We start from the raw sequence: 19354 nt of genomic DNA on the forward strand, positions 1-19354 counted from the left end.
AGCAGCAGAATCTTTGTAGAAATGACTACTATAGAAGCCCAATGAGAGTGCCACTGCCTGGATGATGGAGGATGGAGAGCCGGCTTGGGACCCTGTCTACCAAGCCCCCCACCCCTCGGCAGCCCCTGAAGCTCCTCGCTAGAGCCCCCAGGGTCCCCAGAGCTCAGTGTGAAAACCTCTCCTAAGAAATCCTCCTAATGGGTGACCCGCAGCCTGCTTTGCAGCTGGACGCTTTTGACGCTGGTCTCCTCCTTCCTGGGTTGGGGGTGTGAACAAAGGAGGGTCCTCTAAATCTGGTGGAAGGATGGGAATGGGGAGCTCTCTAAGATTCTGGGGTTCAACCCCGGTCAAGGCTGTGTCCACAGGTGAGGCAAAGAAGCCCCAGCTGGGGTCTTCCAGGCATCCACCACCCCCGTGACTCCAGTTTTGTGGAGGATGGCGGGATCTTCTGTGAGCAAGGGGTGATCTATTTCTGTTCCTGGGTTAATAATAATAGTAGAAGTAGTAGTAATAATAAAAATAATAGCTAGCATTTGTCATGTCCTTTCCTCATCCTCCCAACCACCCTTCCAAGTGGATGCTTCATAACCTTAATTTATAGAGAGGTTATGTGAGTTTTCCAAGTTTGTGTAAGTGGTAGATCAGAGAACTGAACCAAGGCTATCTGGCTCCGGAGCCCATGTTCTAGGCTACTCTACTCAAGAGAGAGAGAGGTCTCTTTTTGGAAATGGACAGGGATGTGAAGGAGGAGGAAGCTCAAAATGTAACTTATCCTACAGGCATACCTACTGAGAGTGTGTATATCAGTGTTTCAAATAGGACCTGCCCGCCCACAGGCGTGTCCACTCAGCCTCTCCTTGCTGGCGACCTGCTGTGTATCACACGCGCGGTTTTGCTGTTTGCTTGTTCTCATCTGGCCACAGGATAGATTTTTATTCACACCCTCCTGCTGGAGGTGCTGGGCGTGGAGAGCTATGTGCCCTCCACATTGTGACTTTCCCGCCCCTCCCCACCCTGCCGTGCTTTGGGGTCTGGTGGGTATTTTCCTTCCATCTGAGAAGCCAGCTGAACACCACTCTGCTCCAAAACATGGGGCCCATGGGACATGCCTGCCAAAGACCTGCCCAGGGACTTAGATCTTTCCGGGGCTGCCAATTATAAACAGATGCTCCTCCTGGGACCCACCCGGAGGCCACCCAGCTCATGTCCCTGGTGGGACCATGCGCCACAGCTGAACTCCAGCAATGAAGGCCAAGGCCAAGCATTTGTGTGAGCCCCTCTGGGTGAGGGAGGCAAGGCCGGGTGGAGGAGAGGCGCTCGCTGTTCTTCGATCAGCAGATTTTTCTCGAGGTCTCCTGGGACCAGTGCCATGAGACAATGCTTGTTGGCTCTTACTCTGTACCCGGCCCATGCTGGATGCTGAGGTCAGGAGATGACTGACTCGCTGGAGGACCTCCCGAGCCTGTGGAGGAGCTTGTTCACAAATAGGTCCGGCACACTCACATCTGTGCACTAGTGGCGGGACAAACAAGGGTTAGTGTTGGCACTCAGGAACATGGGTTCTGAGTCACACTATGCCGCTGCTTATAAGTGGTGTAACCTTGGATAAGTCATTTCATCTGTCTGCACCTCACCTGTGGAATGGAGAGAGAAGTCATACCTACTGGTGGGATTGTGAGTATGAAAGGAGAAAACACTTGGATGTAAAGTGTTCAATAAATGTTAGCCAGTATATAGTGGTGTTGTTATTGTTGTAGGGATGATGGAAGGAGGAGCCAGGGAAGCTTCAGAATTGCGGGGCCATTCAAGCAGGGTTCTGCAGGATGAATAAGAGTCCACAAGTAGCCTTGGCATTTAAAACAGAGAAAAACAGTCTGTGCTGGGCACTAGGTAGGGTCACAGTGAACCCAGGATGGGTGAGATTTAGTTCCTGCCCTCCAGGAGACAGTATGTAGATGTGAAATGGTGAGATATCACACACAGGGCCAAGTACAGTGCGTAATGAGTGAGTGTAAGCTGGGAACTCTGGAGCCCCAGTGAGCTCCCTCATGCATTCACTCAGCAGTGGGGAGAGACATGCAGATAGTCACCTCACAGTGGATGAGAGCCCTGAAGAGGCAATGCCAGGGACCTGGGGAGCAAGTCAGGGTTGGACCGGCTGTGCTGAGTTACTTGTGTGAAAAATGGCCTGTTTTGGAAATGATCTGTGGGAAAGCTTTTATTCTGACCTCCTTTTTTAAGATCATAAATGATGGAACTTTTCTTTCAGAAGCATTTTTCCTATATAGACAAGCACAAAGAAGCAAACCTATGATCCCACCCAAGACAAGCCCTGTTCTTGTGTAGCCTGGTGACGTCCACCAACTTACTACGTTTTTAGAGCTGAGATTATCCTATATGGGTAATGCTGCACCCTTTTCTCCTGACCATTTTTCCATGGTGTGAACTCTCATCATTCTAATGGCTGCAGAAGAGGGTATATCAAGGGGCTGTGCTGTGATTTTCTCAGCTCTTCCTCTCCACAGGAAATAATAACAGAGAGCAGATGCTGAACACTAGGCGGGTGCCAGCTTTTGCATGTTTCATCCTCACAAGACTCCATGAAGAGAGGAGATGGCTTTTCTCCTCCTGGGAGAGGGAATCATGGTGAAAAACCTCAGTTCAAATCCCACCTCTGCCCCTTGGTTGCTGTGTGACCTCAGACAAGTTGCTTAGCCTCTCTGAGTTGCAGTTTCCTTAGATATACAATGGGCATAATACAGCGACCACAGAAATGTCCCAGTTTCAACAACGTTCCCCTTTTTATTCTTTACCCCACTCACAGCGGTTTGTGTCCGGCTGTTTTCTCATTCCTTCGCTGTCTCCCTGAGGCAGAGACCATGTCTGTTTTGCTCTCCGTTAAATCTCGCAAAGGCACAGCACCCAGCCCGCTGCAGGCCCTCTGCGCGGTCCTGTCGAGGGGTTGTGGATGTTGAGGGACATGAAGCTGAGGTCTGGGTGGGAATAAACACTGGTGTGAGGACTCAGGGGATTTGGGAGCAGAATTCTCAATGCTCAGAAAAATCCCACCGTCCCTTGGGTTTCAGGGGTGCATCTGCGGAGGACAAAGGCTCCGGGTTCAAATCCTGCCCCCGCCACCCACTGAGTGCGACTTTGGATGAGTTAACTCAGCGCCTTTGAGCCAGTGTCCTCAGTCATAAAACGTGGATCGTGGGCTTCCCTGGTGGCGCAGTGGTTGAGAGTCCGCCTGCCGATGCAGGGGACGCGGGTTCGTGCCCCGGTCCGGGAGGATCCCACATGCCGCGGAGCGGCTAGGCCCGTGAGCCATGGCCGCTGGGCCTGCGCGTCCGGAGCCTGTGCTCCGCAATGGGGGAGGCCACAGCAGTGAGAGGCCCGCGTACCGCAAAAAAAAAAAAAGTGGCTCGTGATAGCCTTCAGCTTTGGGGGCGGCTCGGGGGTTCAGGCTCGCTGCGAGGTCAGCTCCGAGGGAGAGGAGGGCGGGACCCCGTGCCTCTGCTGGGAGGCCTGGGACGCCAGAGGTCTTCACCCCCGCCTTCCCTCCTCCTCCCCGGGACGGAAGCTCGCCATTTGCCCCCCGAGGGGAGGGGAGGCCAGGGGGTGTCGAGTGCCCCTGAGCTCTTATTTTCTAAACTCGGCTTAAGCGTAAATCCCGGGGCCGCTGACCCTCCCCAGCTGCGCCCTGTCCTGGGAGTTGATTAAGAGGAGGCCATGTTGGGTTCCAAGGGCTCATAAATCTGCCCCCTCCCCAGGCTGCTTACCCCACGCTCCTCTCAGCCCCTTGCCTCCCGCCCACCCCATCCTTACCCTCATTTGGGCACTGGGTTGGACTCCTGTCCTGTCAGCTGTCCGGGGTCACCCCAGGTGACTCTGGTGAGAAGCCACCCGGACCAGCCTCCGAGCTGTACCTGCCAGGTTCCTGGTCGGTGACTCTGGGTTCCCAGAGGGGTCCGGGCAGGGCACTGGAAGAGGAGGGACAGTGGCTGTAGCAGCTCCAACTGGGCGGCTCCTAGCCAGGAAGGGCCCCATCCCCCCACGCAGCGCTCTCCCTCACCTCCCACCCCCAGTGGCTCAGTTCCTGGAAGGCTCCATCAAGGTGACCAGCCCTGGCCTCCCTGTCACCATGGAGACGCACCTGGGTCCTAAGACGGGAAGATGCCCAGCCTGGCTCCCCAGGGACTCGCCTGAGGAAATGCACAGCAGTGCAGAGGCTGCACACACACACACACACACACACATGCACGCGTGCAGAGAGAGGCGCATTCATTCAGACACGCACAGAGAGAGACACACAGTGAGGCACACACACACCGGCCTGGGCCTCACCTCACAGCTCAGTCCTGGGTGGTTCTGAGGCTCTGGGTGAAAGTCCGGGTCTCGCTGACTCTTGGGCTAAGCAGCCTCTATGTTGAGGGTTCTGGGACCCTAAATGGCTCAGTCGAGGAAACTGGGCTCGTCTCAGCCTCAGAGAGGCTATTTAACCACCTCCCATCCTGTCCCACCTACGGCCATGAACTTTCATTCATTCGCTCAACAAATAGCACTTGCATTGCTGGGCCCTGAGATATGAAATGAGCAAGGCAGGATCAAGGCCCCCGGGAGCTCCCTGCTCAGAGGGGTGGGTGGGGTGAGGAGGACAGAAAGCAAACCCGTCACAGTGTCTGGGGAGAGGTGGGGCCTCTGAGCACAGAGCATGAGGCCAGCCCCCCAGCCCACCAGAGTCATCCTCAACAGACCCCCAAAAGGACATGGCCAGACCTCAGCGTCCCACCTGGGTGTATATACATGGAAGACAGTGGGGCACAGCCTTCGTTTCGCCTCCCTCACCCTACCCCTGTTTCCCTCTCCAGGGTGTCCTTCCAGCCATGCAGACCGAGCTGGCCTTCCCTGTTCCCTGTCTGCTGGTTTTCTTGTGCTCCCGGGCACCTGGACCGCTGCGCCTTCCAACAAGCCCCTACCCCCACTTTAAGCTTGCCTTCTCTTGTCCAGAAGTTCTCAGAGTCCCGGAGGCTCCTCTCTCATCCTCAGCCAGGCCCTAGGAAACTCTGCAAGCCCCAGGGTCCTGTTCCCCATATGAGATGGAGGTGGGATGGGGTTAGGCAGGGACCAGGCTATGAGAAATGAGGCCAAGGATTTCCTTCACCTCAGACTGACATACTCAGAAATTAGATGGATGGATGATGGAGTGGGGTGGATGGATGGATGGATGAGTGGATGGATGGATGTGAGGAAGGATGGGTGGACAGACAGATGGGGTGACAAGGGAGGATGGAAGGAAACTAGGATGACAGTGACTACCAGGCAAGAGTGAGGTCTGATATGGTGGAAGATGCCTGAACAGATGTTTATCTCTTCTCCGTGAAGGGAATCTCTCCAGCCTGTCCTGGAGGAACACATTCTAAGTCTGTTTTTAGTTCAACAGACAAGAAAGTGTCCCTTGGAGCCTGTCTAATTGCAGACCTTTTGCTCTTGAAGGACTTTTGTGGTCGTGGAGGGTGGCTGATGGAATTCTCCCTCGTAAAGCCTTTCCTGTATTTCAAGACTTCAATTAAAATAAATAAACTGGTTGGACAAGGTGGGGTTTTCAAACTGGGCTTTCCCAGAGATGTTTCAAGAGTTGAAAGAACACTTTTATTTTCCTTTAAGAAATATTTTGAAAGTTTTAAAAACTCTAATAAAAAAGTCAAATCCATGGGAGCCAGCAACACATTTGTGTGTCCCGCCAGCTAACGCATTTTGTGCCTTTTGTGGTTATGTGAAAGTTCTGAGATTTCAAGGTAAACAATTGATAAACGGTTATCACCAACAACTACTTATCTGCGTGACTTTTCTCCTTACCGAGTCCAGAGCAAAGTACAGAAATCAGTTAGATGCTGGTCTGGCGTGACTGGAGTTAGTCCATCACTCCCACTTGAAAATGTTTGTCTTCTCAGCTCAGCCCTTCTACTCTCATTCGTTGCTTTTAGTGTAAGAAAATATGGAGTTGGACGTGTAATTTATTCCTTTTACTGGTTTCACATATGGGGTTCCGTGTTAGGTTTTATTTTTTAAGGAGAAATTTCATTAATAATTTTTAAAAGAAAGAGAAGAAACAAAAATAGAAACCCATTAGATTAATCCCCCAGGAGACTTTTATCTCTTCCTTTCTCTGATTCTCTCCAGCCCCCAGCCTTTCTCCCTCTGTGCTGATTAAGCTGGGTCTCAGGATTCTTCGTTCCCCGTCGCCCGACCCTGGTTCTTTTACCAACAGGGGCCTCTCTGGACCCAACGACGTACCATGGGAAGGAGTGTCATTCTCCTGTGGGTCAAGGTTGAGAATTAGCCCGGCCTTTTATGGCCAGCCATTCATAAATTTGCCCAATCCCCTTTAAGGATTCATGTCTTGGTCCTGCCAGGGTCACTTCCTGGTCTAATGAGTCCCGCGTTTATTACCTGCGGGGTGAGGTCGTGTTTCCTTCCCCAGAGGAGCCCAGCTGCCTGTCTTCCCGGCCCTCCTCCTGCCGGACCACAGCTGGGTGGAAGGGAAGGCTTTGCTCAGCCTCCAGGCACCTCACGGTCAGAACCTCGCAGTCCGTTCATCGGCGGGGCTCTAGACCTCAGTGGTGAGAAGGCCAGCTTGTTTCTAGCTCAGAGCATTCTGGAACATTGTACAGAAAGAGCTCTGCTTCTACTTTTAACTAGGTAGGATCATTGGAATTGGGCCGACAGGAGGCATCCTCCTGGAAGCAATACGTGAGAAAGACTTGTGCATCACGCGTCCACCAAAGGGTCATGAACAGGCTCAGAAACTCTTGGTTGCCTTCAGAGTAGGCTATATATATCCCTTTAGCAAATCATACTGTGACTTTGCATACTCTCTTTGAACGGAATCAGGGAGCCCAGTCCTGGGGCAAATTACATACGGAATTTCTGGTGGCAATCATCGAATCACGATGGCTTCCTTAATGACCCCATGTTCAGTACTGCTATCCTCTCCTTCCAGATCGTTCTGTGGGGCCGGACTGAGAAATGCCTGAAGGAGACGACGGAGGAGATTCGGCAGATGGGCACCGAGTGCCACTACTTCATCTGCGATGTGGGCAACCGGGAGGAGGTGTACCAGACGGCCAAAGCTGTCCGGGAGAAGGTGGGCAGCCTGCGAGGGGCCGGCCTCAGCTCTGCCAGACACTGGGGGGGAATGCTGGCCAAAGAGAACATTCTCACGTGGCCTGGGAGAGAGCTTTGCCTATGGCAGAATGGCTATTTTCAGGGCATCTTGGAGGGCTTTCCTACGAAGCTGGCCCAAGTTGTGCGTGCGTGTGCATGTGTGTGTTGCAGGGGGCAGGGACTAGGGCATAGGTTGATTACGTAAGCGGACTGATCACCTGTTGTCCCCTTTGGAAGTTTAGATCTTGTGAGTTTCTATCCTAGATCCTGGGGGACAAATGTCCCATTGCCCTCTGGGAAAATCCCCGACTCCAGCCATCTATTTAGACTGAATGCATCACTGAGCTCCAAGAGAGCAGAAACCACCATTAGATATCTGACACATGGTAAATGTTAACTATTTTTATGTAACAATAACCTCATTTATTATAGATGTGCTCTGTGCCAGGTACATTATGTGCCATAAATTATTTCTTTTTTCTGCTTTTTTTTTTTTTTTTTTTTTTGGCCACACTGCATGGCTTGCAGGATCTTAGTTCCCTGATCGGGGATCGAACCCAGGCCCTCGGCAGTGAAAGTGCAAAGTCCTAACCACTGGACTGCCAGGGAATTCCCAGCCATAAATTCTTTCTGGTCCCCAGAACGACCCTGGTATGGTTATTAGCCCCATCTTACAAATCAAGATTGATGCTCAGAGAGGTGATGTGACTTCCCAAGACCAGGTCCCTCCTCTCCAAGTGCAAGCCACTGGGGCTGCCCGCCCTAACGGCCCCTCGACCCCCTGTTGCCCACAGGTGGGCGACATCACCATCCTGGTGAACAACGCCGCCGTGGTCCATGGGAAGAGCCTGATGGACAGTGACGATGATGCCCTTCTCAAGTCCCAGCACATCAACACCCTGGGCCAGTTCTGGGTAAGTTTATCCTGAGACTGAGCCAGCCCTGGGCATGTCAGTGACATGCTTCTTCCCTCCAGGGACCCTGGGAGCTATAGGGGAGTGGGGAGAGGCTCGCCAGGGCTTGGGCTCAGGCCAGGGGGGATGTCCTAGGATAGGGTGAACGGACAAGACGAATGACCGGCTGCCCCAGGAGGCATCTGGAATTTCTGAAATGTGGGGCTCAGTGCCCTCGGCCCGCACGCCTCCCATCCCAGGAAAGCCTGGTCTCTGGCGTAGTGTATTGTGTACAGGCTGGTCTGTTCTCCCTGAGGGGGGCGGTAGAGGGGCTGTTGGAAGCCGTGGCTGCTGCACACTGACCTCCCCACCCACCCTTAGACCACCAAGGCCTTCTTGCCACGGATGCTGGAGCTGCAGAACGGCCACATCGTGTGTCTCAACTCCGTGCTGGCGCTCTCTGCCATCCCCGGCGCCATTGACTACTGCACGTCCAAAGCCTCAGCCTTCGCCTTCATGGAGAGCCTGACGCTGGGGCTGCTGGACTGTCCAGGCGTCAGTGCCACCACCGTGCTGCCCTTCCACACCAGCACCGAGATGTTCCAGGGCATGAGGGTCAGGTCAGTGGCAGGGGACCCCCTCTCCGAGCCAAGTCCCTCCAGCAGATCGGATCAGGGGAAAGACTTGTTACACACAGAGACCCAAAATCTTAAAATAACCCAGAACCCTTTATCTCTGGCTTTTTGGTCTCATACCTGATTCTCCATCTGCAGGGCAGTGGGGTTCTATAGTGGTTTAGGGTCCTGCTTCTCAGGTCAGGGGGCTTGTACAGAGTTCCCATGCTAAATGCATGCAATGGAATACTACCCAACTATAAAAAGGGAACCAAGTATTGGTAAGTGAAAAATATGGATGAATCTCAAATGTTGAGAGAAAGAAACCAGAGACATAAAAGTGCATTCTGCATGATTCCATCTGTCTGAAGTTCTACAACAGGCAAAACTGGACTGAGGTGATAGAAATCAGAACAGTGGCCACACAAGAGGAGTGGGGACATAGCCTGGCAGAGAGCACCAGGGAACCTTCTAGGCTTTTAGAAATGTTCTCTCTTCTTGATTTGAGTGGGGGTTACATAGGTAAAAATTGATCATGCTGGACACAAGATTTATGCCTTTTATTGTATGCAAGTTATAGCTCAGTTTAAAGAAATACTGAAGCCCACCCACCCCTCCTCCAGGCCACTTAAATCAACGGGAATGGGAACCACTGGTTTAGAGCTTGTGCTTTGGAGCCAGGCCCCTGGGGTGTGTGTGACCTTGAGCCCAATTAGTTCCCGCTCCTGCCTCTGATGCTAATCTGTAGAATGGGATGATGGGAATGTCTACCCTTAGGGTTCTGTGATAGGGATAAAATGGGGTCTAGCATGCAACACCATATGTGCTACATAGTAAGTACCCAGTAAATGGTGCTATAACGATGTGCGCTCACGAAGGGGCATAAGATTATAGATAAATGAAAATGTGGAATCATCCCAAAACTATTTTCCTTGTTTTTTGCAATGCAACATATAATGATAATTTTGCTTTCTAAATGATATGCATCAGCTTCTTCCAAACATGAGGATAGCGTGGAAGTGTCATTGTGAGAGTTTCCTGAGAGAGTAGAAGGCATGTGGCGTAGTGCCTCCGGGTGGGAATCACTCAGAACACCTTAGTGATTATCACTGAGTCTGGTTTTGCTATCAAGAATCAAAACACCTGGTCTTGCAGACATAGATATGGAGAACAGACTTCTGGTTGCCAAGGGGGAGGCGGGGCAGGGGAGGGAAGGAATGGTAGTTTGGGATTAGCAGAAGCAAACTATTATATATAGGATGGATAAACAACAAGGTCCTACTGTATAGCACAGGGAACTATATTCAGTATCCTGTGACAAACCATAAAGGAAAAGAACATATATGTGTGTGTGTGTATAACTGAGTCACTTAGCTGTACAGCAGAAATTCACACAATATTGTAAATCAACTATACTTCAATAAAATTAAGGAAAAAACACAACTCCCTGTTTGGAATCACACCTCAGCTACTGAAGGGTGACGAAATCTTGAACCAGTTTTGTTACCACTCTGAGCTTTACTTTGCTCATCTGTCAAAGTGAAAATAATACCTCATAGGATTATTGAGAGAATTAGAAATAACACATGTAACGTATCTAGTGTGAAGCCCAGGGCATGTGAGATGCTCAGTAACGAACTGCTGCTCTTATTATTTTTACTAACAAACATCTTCATAAGTGCATAAGTTATCAATCTTCCTAGCAGACTTCAGTCATCACAGATGTATATATTTCCACCTGACTTACATGCAGTTATCATAGAAGCTGAATTTAGAGGAGGCTGGATTAATGACTATTAATGTTCCATGTTGGTTTTTTCCCCCCATGATGTCTTGGTTTGGTTTCTTTTCATCTGGGTATACAGGAGGTGCTCAAACAATGCATATTGGATGGAAGTGCCGCAGTGGCGACCCATGGTTCTAATCGGGTGCCCTGAAGTGGGCAGGACATTCACAGACCTCGCATCCCTGTGCCTGTTTCGCCTTCTGGCATAGTTTCCTCTCCATCACTCTAAGAAGGAAACCCAAGGCCTCCCCCAGATCATTTTCCCACAGTGGCTCAGAATGTGGACCCAGGCTGTGGGGGCCTAATCCCAGCTCCCTGTGACCTTGGGCAAATTACTTCGCTTTCCTGTGCCTCGGTTTCCTTGTCTGTAAGAAGGGATTGATAATGGTACCCTGGCCTCACAGGCTAGATGAGCCCCTGTGTGTGAATCAACTAGCCAGCTGGCAAGTAGTGAGCACTAGGTGAAGGTTAGTTACCTGTGGATTGCAGGTGAGCCCCGAGGGCTTGGGAGAAGGGCAGTAAAATGTTGATTGGTACCTAACCAACTGCCATTTCAGGAAGGAAGGAAGGAAGGAAGGAAGGAAGGAAGGAAGGGGAAAAAAAGAAAGAAAGAAAAGCATTGGCTTCCTCTCCAACCATGCTTAGCAGCTTCCATGCTTAGCAGCGTCCCAGGGTTGAGGGTGGGAGACATGTTTAGGGCAAAACTGATGGGTTTTCTGGCAAAAGTGGCCATACAGGTGGGTGCTGTTGTTTGTAAATTGCTCTTTACTGATCTTCTTTATGTTCCAGCCACACCAGACACCTTACAAACGCTTCTGCGTTTGACCCTCCACAACCCTGCGAGAGCTCTTATCCCCATTTCTCAGATGAGGAAAGTGAGGCTCTGAGAAGCAAAGTTCCTTGCCCAAGACGACACAGATAGAAATTGGCTGAGCGTGCTCTTTCAAGGGGTTTGTGCAGCCTCCGTGGGAGTTCGTAGCTCTGCCGGTTCCCCGGGTGCCCATCCCACACACCACGGAGGGAAAAGGGAAAGCCCCACCAGCGGGCGTGTGTGAGGCATCCCCTCTGTCAGGTTCTCCCGCAGGGATCCTACCAGGAAGAGCCCCCTGAGCCCACGGAGCTTGGTCTGTCCATCCTGTCTTCCAGTCCCCCCAGAAGCAGCCCTGGCCCAAGTGGGGGCTGGAAACCCACACTGTCCACCGTATCTGTGGGGCTCCAGCGTCACGAGCCGTCTCACGCCTCCATCTCCACAGGACTCTGAGGCCGGCCCTTCCAGACTGCAGGGTCGTGGGCATCCTGGCAGCCCGTCATGATGGCAAAGGAAGCCAAGGGTTGGGGGCGAGCTCTGTGGACTCTCTGAGGCCAGCCAAGCCCGCGCTGGGGGCCCAGGAGTTGCCTTTTGCTCAGGGTGACATCATCCCCAGGTGACTCATCACCCTCAGTCCTCCTGGTGCCGGAGCAGCTCACCAGCCCTTTGTGGGACTGAGGTCAGAGCCAGCAGCATCAGTCCTGCACCTATAGGCCCAGGAGCGGTGGGACAAGCAGCAAGTGAGGGACAGGGGAGACAGAGCACGGGTCTGGGGCTCCTGCGGGCCTGGTTTGACTCCCCAGTCCCCACCATCCCCAGAGCCTCGGCTTCCTTCTCTGGCAGTTGGAGCAAATGATGCCTGTTGATCACTCAGCACAGGCCTGGCGCTAAGGGAGCATCATCCCTGTACGGGTCTCAGGTCAGATGTCTCTGAACAGGCATGAGAACCCCCTGATGTTTGCTTACTCAGCCATTCATTCATTTATCAACCCCATGGAAACACCCTGTAGATGTTTGAATGAATCGGTGAGTGTATCCATGAATTAGGGAATGAGTGAGTAAACCAGCAAGTGGTAGGGGAATGCCACATCGTTCAGTGTCTACCCACTGAGCAAGCATTTATTGAGCACCTACTATATCCCAGACACTGCACACAGGGCATACAGCAGGGAGCAAGACCCACCAGACTTCTGCCCTTGGGGAACTCACAGGCTGGTGGGGGAGACAGGCCATTCACAGGAAACAAGCAGACAGGCAAGGCCATTCTCGATTCAGTCAAGGCAATTATCAGGGGGCCGAGATTAGAGGGCACTCTGAGTGGATGGGAGGAAGGAGCCAGGCTGATGGGACAGCTGAGATGGGAAAGATCTTAAGTGACAGGGTTGGCAGGATCGTTGGGGCAGGGTGAGAAGGAGGAAAGGTGAGGCCCAGAGTGGGTAGGACTGAAAGCAGAGCGAGGGGCCCCAGGAGGGCTTTAGCAAGGCCAGACGGGATATGAGTGAGGTTTGGGGGAGCCCTCTGCAGTGCTCTAAGAATGGGTCCCAGGTGGGTGGGTGGGCTAGAAGCCCTCAATTCTCAAGGGGAGACTTGCTGGGAGGAGTGAGAGGAAGAGGAACTCCTGACACATCCCGGGCGGCAGGGAGAGTGTTCCAAACAGGTATCAAGTCTCCCACACAGGAGAAGCCAAAGGGATGGCCCTGACATGTTAGCCACAGGGGTTTTCAGCAGAAGCGCTCACTTCTCAGGGGAAACCCACACTGTCTCTTCCTGCCTGCAGGTTCCCCAACCTCTTCCCGCCCCTAAAGCCGGAGACCGTGGCCCGGAGGACGGTGGAAGCCGTGCAGCTCAATCAGGCCCTCCTCCTCCTCCCGTGGACGATGCACGCCCTCATTATCTTGAAAAGGTATGGGGCTGGGGGAGGAAGCTCTTGGTCAGGGTCATGCTGGCCATTTCCCCTTCTCCCTGTGGACCCTGGTGGGGAAGAGGCCTCAGGCAAGAGAAAGTACCCCGGTGATTGATTAGTCATGTCTGCCTGCTGTGGGCGTGAAAGTGAGAGCAGTGGCACGTGTGCCATGGATATACTATCCTTACTAAGGAGTGGCGGTTCTCAAACTTGTTGGTCTCAAGAACCCTTTACAATCTTAAAAATTATTGAAGAACCCAAAGTGCTTTTATCTCTGTGAGTTGTATCTATTGTATTAGAAATTAAAACTGAGAAAATATTTTATGGGATTTATACATTTATTCATTTATATATAGCAAGAAAAAATCCATTCAGTGTTAACGTAAATGATATTTTTGTGAAAAGTAAATGTATTTTCCAAAAAAGAAATGTAGTAAGAAGAATGGCATTATTTTATTTTTTTGCAAAGCTCTTTATTATCTGAATTAATTGAAGACAACTGGATGCTCATATCTGCTTCTGATTTTAATCTGTTGATGTCACATGTCACGTAGCCTCTGGAAAACTCAGCTGTACACTCATGAGAGAATGAGACTTAAAAAGTCAAAACCTGTCTCAGTATTATAATAAAAATAGTTTGACCTGGCAGACAGACCCCTGAAGAGATCTCAGGTACCCCCAAGGGTTCCTGGGCCACACTCTGAGAACTGCTATTCTAGAGACTAAATCTTGGCCCTAGCCTTCAGGAAGTTCAATCTAATAGGGAAGACTAGCGGTCCAGTGGTTAAGGCTCTGCACTTCAGCTGCAGGGGGCACGGGTTCAATCCCTGGTTGGGGAACTAGGATCCCGCATGCTGTGTGGCACGGCCAAAAATAAAATAAAATAGAATCAAATTTTAAAATGAACATCAGTTGATGGGGAAGACAGGGATTTCGTTGCCAAAGGCTCGGGATTCACAGAAACATCCCTGGTGGGATTTACCAGGGCAGACCACCTTGGGGGGTAGGCTTTACAGAGGAGACCATCTTCCTCCAAAATGTGCCCAGCATCACATTCCCTAGAACTTTCCAGACTCTGGGCAACAAACCATTCCCATCCCACTCCCACGCTGAAGGGGCCATTGCAGGTGCCCCACTAAACACTGTTTTCATAGGCCTCTCGTGCTGCACAGAGAGCTTTGACCCCGGAGCCCGAGTGACCGTGGACTCTTGGCTCCCCTGGGCCCCCAACCCCCAGATGACTGAACCCCTCTGACCTGAAAGGCCTTTTCAGGAGGTGAAGCACCCAAGTGCCTTTATCGGATGTCAACCCCCAGGAAACCAGGTTCCCCTCTGGCTGCTGTGGACACAGTGGGCATCTGAGGAGCTACTCTAACTGCAGGCAAGAAACCTCAGGACCCGGGGACACATCAGTCCCTTTCAGTGACACAGAGTAGGGGACTCCGGGCATTCAGGCCACACCTCAGCCTCCCTCAGTCCATCCTGACTGTTGCTTTGAGATGCTACTTGGCCGCCTCTGTGAGCCTTGGAGAGCAGGGACTTGGATCCTCACCAAAGCCAAGCTGATCTTCCACCGCAGGGAGCTTCTTAGAAGCTTTTGGGGACATTCTAGAAAAAAAGCTAGTTTGTCTAGAACACCTCAGCACTCTCCACAGTAAGCACCCAGCCTACATTTTGTGTTCTATCCCCCACTACTTTCCCACAAGAAGCAGAGGCCAGCCCCTCCCCATTCCCTGCACCGCGCCTCCTTTCACCTTCCCCAAGAGAAATCTTCACAGGCTCAACTCTAGTGCCACCACCCCCAGGAAGCCTTCCAGATTGCTCCAGCTGGAAGTGAGGCTTTCCCATGTTGCAACTAGAATGGACCAGGGCCCTTCAATTTCATTCAACAGAGGAACTGAGGGCGTCTCTCTACTGGGCCCTGTGCTAAGTGCCGGGATCGGAGATGAAATATCTACCGCAGAGGCACCCATGGACTTGACAAGTAAACAGCAAGCACAACTCCGGGGGTTGTTGGGGAAGCATAGAGCTATGGGGAGCCCCAGGAAAGGCCTAGGGGTGAGTCTGGGAAGTTTCCTACAAGAAGCAAGAAATTGTGTCATGCTAAAGAACAAGGCCTGAAGGTATATGCAGGTGTTTTACTATCTGGAGGGACATAAAGGATGAGACGTAACACCTGAGGTCCCACCTATAGGAAAACATCACTATGCAGTGGAACAAACTTGGCCGAGAATCTTGAGATGGCAGAGGACAGATTTTGGCATCAACTGTATCATGTGCACAGTGTGGCTGTTTCATAAATAATACATGGAAAAAAAAGAGGAGGTGACACCCAGTACCTAACTCCTCAGCCCCACACAGTAAATATTTGTTGAATAAGTGGCATTTGGAGTTAATTGATCTCTGAGATACGTTTGGGCCCTAAAATGCTAAGAGTGTGGCTTTGAAAGTTTGTAACACCCACCCTTTACCTTGTAAATAGCTATTTACCTACTTACTTGAAAGCCCTTCCTCCATGGAGGGGTGGGTCATGGTGGCTTGTCGGGGGAGCCGGTGTATGTTGGAGAGAGGGGTGGGGAGAGCTTATGGGAACCATCACTTTACTACACCCCTTGTATGGCTACCAGTGACCCGGCCACTGGTCTCCCCACTAACCATCTTCTCTTTTCCCTCCCACTCCACCAGCATACTCCCACAGGCTGCCCTCGAGGAGATCCACAAATTCTCAGGAACCTACACCTGCATGAACACTTTCAAAGGGCGAACATAAAGGCAGGACGCAAAGACAGGCTTAAAAGCCACAGAACCTGAGGGGGCATGGGCACCTGGGCACACGCCCATGTGCCTGTCCCTTGACACACTTCTGCTGCATGAGCAGGACTGCTCCTCCCCTGGGGAGGAATCTGGCTGTGCCCCCAGGCCAGCCCCAGGACCTTTGCACAGGACTGACGGGTGTAACTCTGACCCCCGTGGGGAGGCAAGAAACCAGCCAGCAGCTGCCTTGACACTTTTGTACATTTCTGATTCTGTAGAGTTCATTGTTAAATCGCTTCTCAAGTCTAACCAGCCTCGGCAACGTGCATAGACTATTTCCGGGAGGGACTGTGCCCACGCACTCCTCCTTCCCCTCCAAACTCCACTCATCCTCAGCTTGTGCAAACTGGTTGAACGGCAGGAATACAAAATAAAGAGAGATGGCTTTTGCGAATTCCTTTGTTGAAATCCTTGACCTCTGGTCCTTAGTGGTCAGTGGGGAAGGCACCAGACCCAACCACAACACCCCATCCTTTGAGAGAGAATTGGTCTGCTCAGGGTCCCCAGCTACCGGGAGTGGAGTAGGCAAGAAGGAGGCAGAGATCGGGAGAAAAACTGGAGCCCAGGCCTGGGGGTACATGGCTCCTTGCCAGCTCTGCTAGGCCCGGCCCAACAGCCATGGGTTGGGGGGCACTTTGCCTTCCTACCTGCATCCCTGGTAGGACCATAGTGACCTAGTCTGCAGAGACCAGCTCTCTGTCCTTCCACAGCCCCACCAGCCACCAGGCCACCAACTCAGCAGAGCAGAACCAGGCTTTATCGAGCCCCTCCTGTCTACCTACCACGTGCTGGGTGCTGAGAGGGGAATGTTGCCCAAAATTCAGCCCAAATTCAGAAGACCACCAGCACAGCAAGGCCAGTGCTAAGGGGGTGCTGTGGGCCCCTGGGCCAGGTTTGATTGCAGGGGGTAGAAGTGAAATAGCAAAGGAGAGGGAGGTCTGGAACGGCAGAGGGGATTAACGTGGGCTCAGTCAATGGAGAAAAATGACAGCCAAGGAGATGTGGGGAGAGATGCCCCAGCGTCCCTCTGGTGTGCATCCTCTCCTGCTGCAGCAAGCTTAATAAACCTGACCTTGGGCCGGGGGACAGGTGGACAATGGAATCTCATCTAAGGCGGCTCCATCCACACAGCTCTTGCAGGTGGGTGGCGGGGTGGGGGAGGGGAGCAGGCAGTGGCTCCAGGAGATGACGGAGGGGACCACAGGCACGAATTCAGGGGAGAAGCTTGCTGGAGCGTGGCACCAAGCCTGCACCTTCGCACAACTCACACGAGAGGAAGAGTAGGATTGCAGCTCAGCTGGTCGTCAGTCTGGTCTGTGTGCAGAGATGCCAAGTCACAGCCACATCCACCGTTTATTGAGCACCTACTGTGTAGCTGCCAAGCCCTGAAGCTTAACATCTTAACTGTCATTCATCCACGGCACCAAGCAGCAGCGGAAGACACAAGTCAGCTCTCGGGAGCTCCTTTAAAGACTTCCAAGAGCTACAATGTGTAGACAAAATACGACCCCCAGGGCTTCCCTTCCCTGGTGGCGCAGTGGTTGAGAGTCCGCCTGCCGATGCAGGGGACACGGGTTCGTGCCCCGGTCCGGGAAGATCCCACATGCCGCGGAGCGGCTGGGCCCGTGAGCCATGGCCGCTGAGCCTGCGCGTCCGGAGCCTGCGCTCCGCAACGGGAGAGGCCACAACAGTGAGAGCCCCGCGTACCGCAAAAAAAAAAAAACCCAAAAAAACAAACAAACAAAAATGACCCGCAGGTGTCCATGGCTTCCAACAACGGAGCTTGTGTTACAGTTGCCACCTGTCCTTGGAGAGTGGCTGCAGCTCTGCTCCGTGTCCCCTTCACTCTAGGGCTCCGGCTGACAGAGGAGCCTCCATCTGGAATGATGTCACCTTGGGGCAGAAATAGGCACGGCTGGGAACCTGTGCGCCTGCTCTGAAATTTTCTCCCTGGAAACAACGCGCATCACTTCTGCTCACATTCCATTGGCCAGAGCAGGTCCTGTAGTCAAGCACTCCGAGGATGTCACTGGGCATACAATCCCCCTGGAGGAGTGGTCAGTAATTTTGAACTATAATGCAATCTGCCACGCCGTGGAAGGAGCTGTCCATAGGAATAGAAGGAAAAATGGAAATGTAGGCAGAGGATGGAAGAGGCAGAGAGATACTGTGCTGGGATGGGGTGGCTTCCAGGTGATACACACCAGGTTCTGAGCAGAGCCCCAAAGAGGCATTGACCTTTCAGGGGGTTGGTATTAGAAAGACCACTTCAGAGGTGAGAAAACAGGCTCAGAGCAGGGAAATTGTATGCCCAAGTTTGTAGGGCTGTGGGCACCGGAGCCCGAATTTGAAGCCCGCTCTCCCCGACCCCCTCACTTACTGTGGCAAGTGATGGGGATGCCAAGCCAGGACTCGTCACTTTCATTTTGGCCCTTGAGGGTGTGTGTCACCAAAGTGTGTGTGTGGGGGGGCAAGCTCCTGAAGGGGTCCAGCCTGTGGAGGTCGGGCCCGGAAGGGCCACACCTGCACCATCACCCCACTTTGGCGTGTGGACACAACGTGGGCGGGTCCACTGGGCATGGCCTGCCCCGCTGCTGTCCCGGCACCGCAGGCCAGGTGCCTGTCACTGGCTGTCACAGGAGATAAGTTAGGCGTGGCACATCTCAGCGGTCAGGGATAGATGAGGAAGGAAGGCGGTTCTGCGTGCTGAGCCCCGACTTTTCTGGCCATCCTTGGGAGGCGGCCCATTTCCGTGCTCACGGGCTGGCTCATGGCCTTTGGAGACGATTTGACTTCTGAGGCTTCCGTGAAACTGGGCACTTGGCCTGCAGTCCGGGAATGCAGTGAGGACCCCAGGGGTCTGAGTGGATCTGGGAGTGATGAGACCCAGCCAGCCCTCCCCAGGGCGCACTGAGAACAGAATCGCTGTCTTGGCTTCAGGGGGACCTTGTGTCTTCCCAGAGCCCCAAGGGCTTCTCCTGACAGCCGGGCAGGGCCTGGTCCCTCCCTACCCCCTCCCTCTCCGCTGGGATACTTTCAGTCTTTTTCTGGATCTTTTCCCAGAGGAACCAGGGAAAAAGCCTTGGGCAGGTTCCCAGGAGGCCGCATCCCGCTCCGTCCACCGATGGTTCAGCCACTTGGGGAGCCTTGAGAGTTAAAGCAAAGAGCTAATTCTGTCCCTTAGCTTGGCGTCCCTTAGCTTAGCCAAGCAAAGGAGAGTGACAAGCGATGAACTCCGGCTCCTTGAATCCCCCGAGGTGCAGAATGGCGTGTGCCAACCCTACAAAGAAGAATTGGGCCCTGGGAGGTGACCCAGTTGCCCCGCCTGGGGCTCCTCCCCACATCTCCAAAGGGAACCAGATTGGAAGTGGG

At 52.6% G+C, this 19354-nt stretch overlaps 2 protein-coding genes across 6 annotated transcripts in view; both read left to right on the forward strand.

The window, feature by feature from the left end:
* Window positions 1-16376, forward strand: part of DHRS3 (dehydrogenase/reductase 3) — a 41969-nt gene extending 25593 nt beyond the window's left edge. For 3 of the 4 annotated variants that reach the window (XM_049696130.1, XM_012533992.3, XM_033432987.2), the window contains 5 exons: window positions 7001-7144; window positions 7959-8078; window positions 8439-8677; window positions 13043-13168; window positions 15854-16376. In XM_049696130.1, the coding sequence (XP_049552087.1) occupies window positions 7001-7144; window positions 7959-8078; window positions 8439-8677; window positions 13043-13168; window positions 15854-15938 (714 nt within the window). In that variant the 3' untranslated portion in view covers window positions 15939-16376. Of the gene's footprint in view, window positions 1-7000; window positions 7145-7958; window positions 8079-8438; window positions 8678-13042; window positions 13169-14322; window positions 14548-15853 lie in introns of those variants that run through there. The other variant, XM_049696137.1, reaches the window with a different exon arrangement.
* The window catches only part of LOC117202358 (basic proline-rich protein-like), a 447146-nt gene that overhangs the window by 17355 nt on the left and 410437 nt on the right, over window positions 1-19354 (forward strand). Inside the window, exon 2 of one of the 2 annotated variants that reach the window (XM_049696109.1) lies at window positions 3-6993. The exons of the other annotated variant lie outside the window; for it this stretch is intronic. The gene's annotated coding sequence lies outside the window, so the exon portion shown is untranslated. Of the gene's footprint in view, window positions 1-2; window positions 6994-19354 lie in introns of those variants that run through there. 2 annotated transcript variants of the gene reach the window in all.

This window comes from Orcinus orca, chromosome 1, assembly GCF_937001465.1.
Source record: "Orcinus orca chromosome 1, mOrcOrc1.1, whole genome shotgun sequence".
In the NCBI taxonomy this organism is placed as follows: Eukaryota; Metazoa; Chordata; class Mammalia; order Artiodactyla; family Delphinidae; genus Orcinus; species Orcinus orca.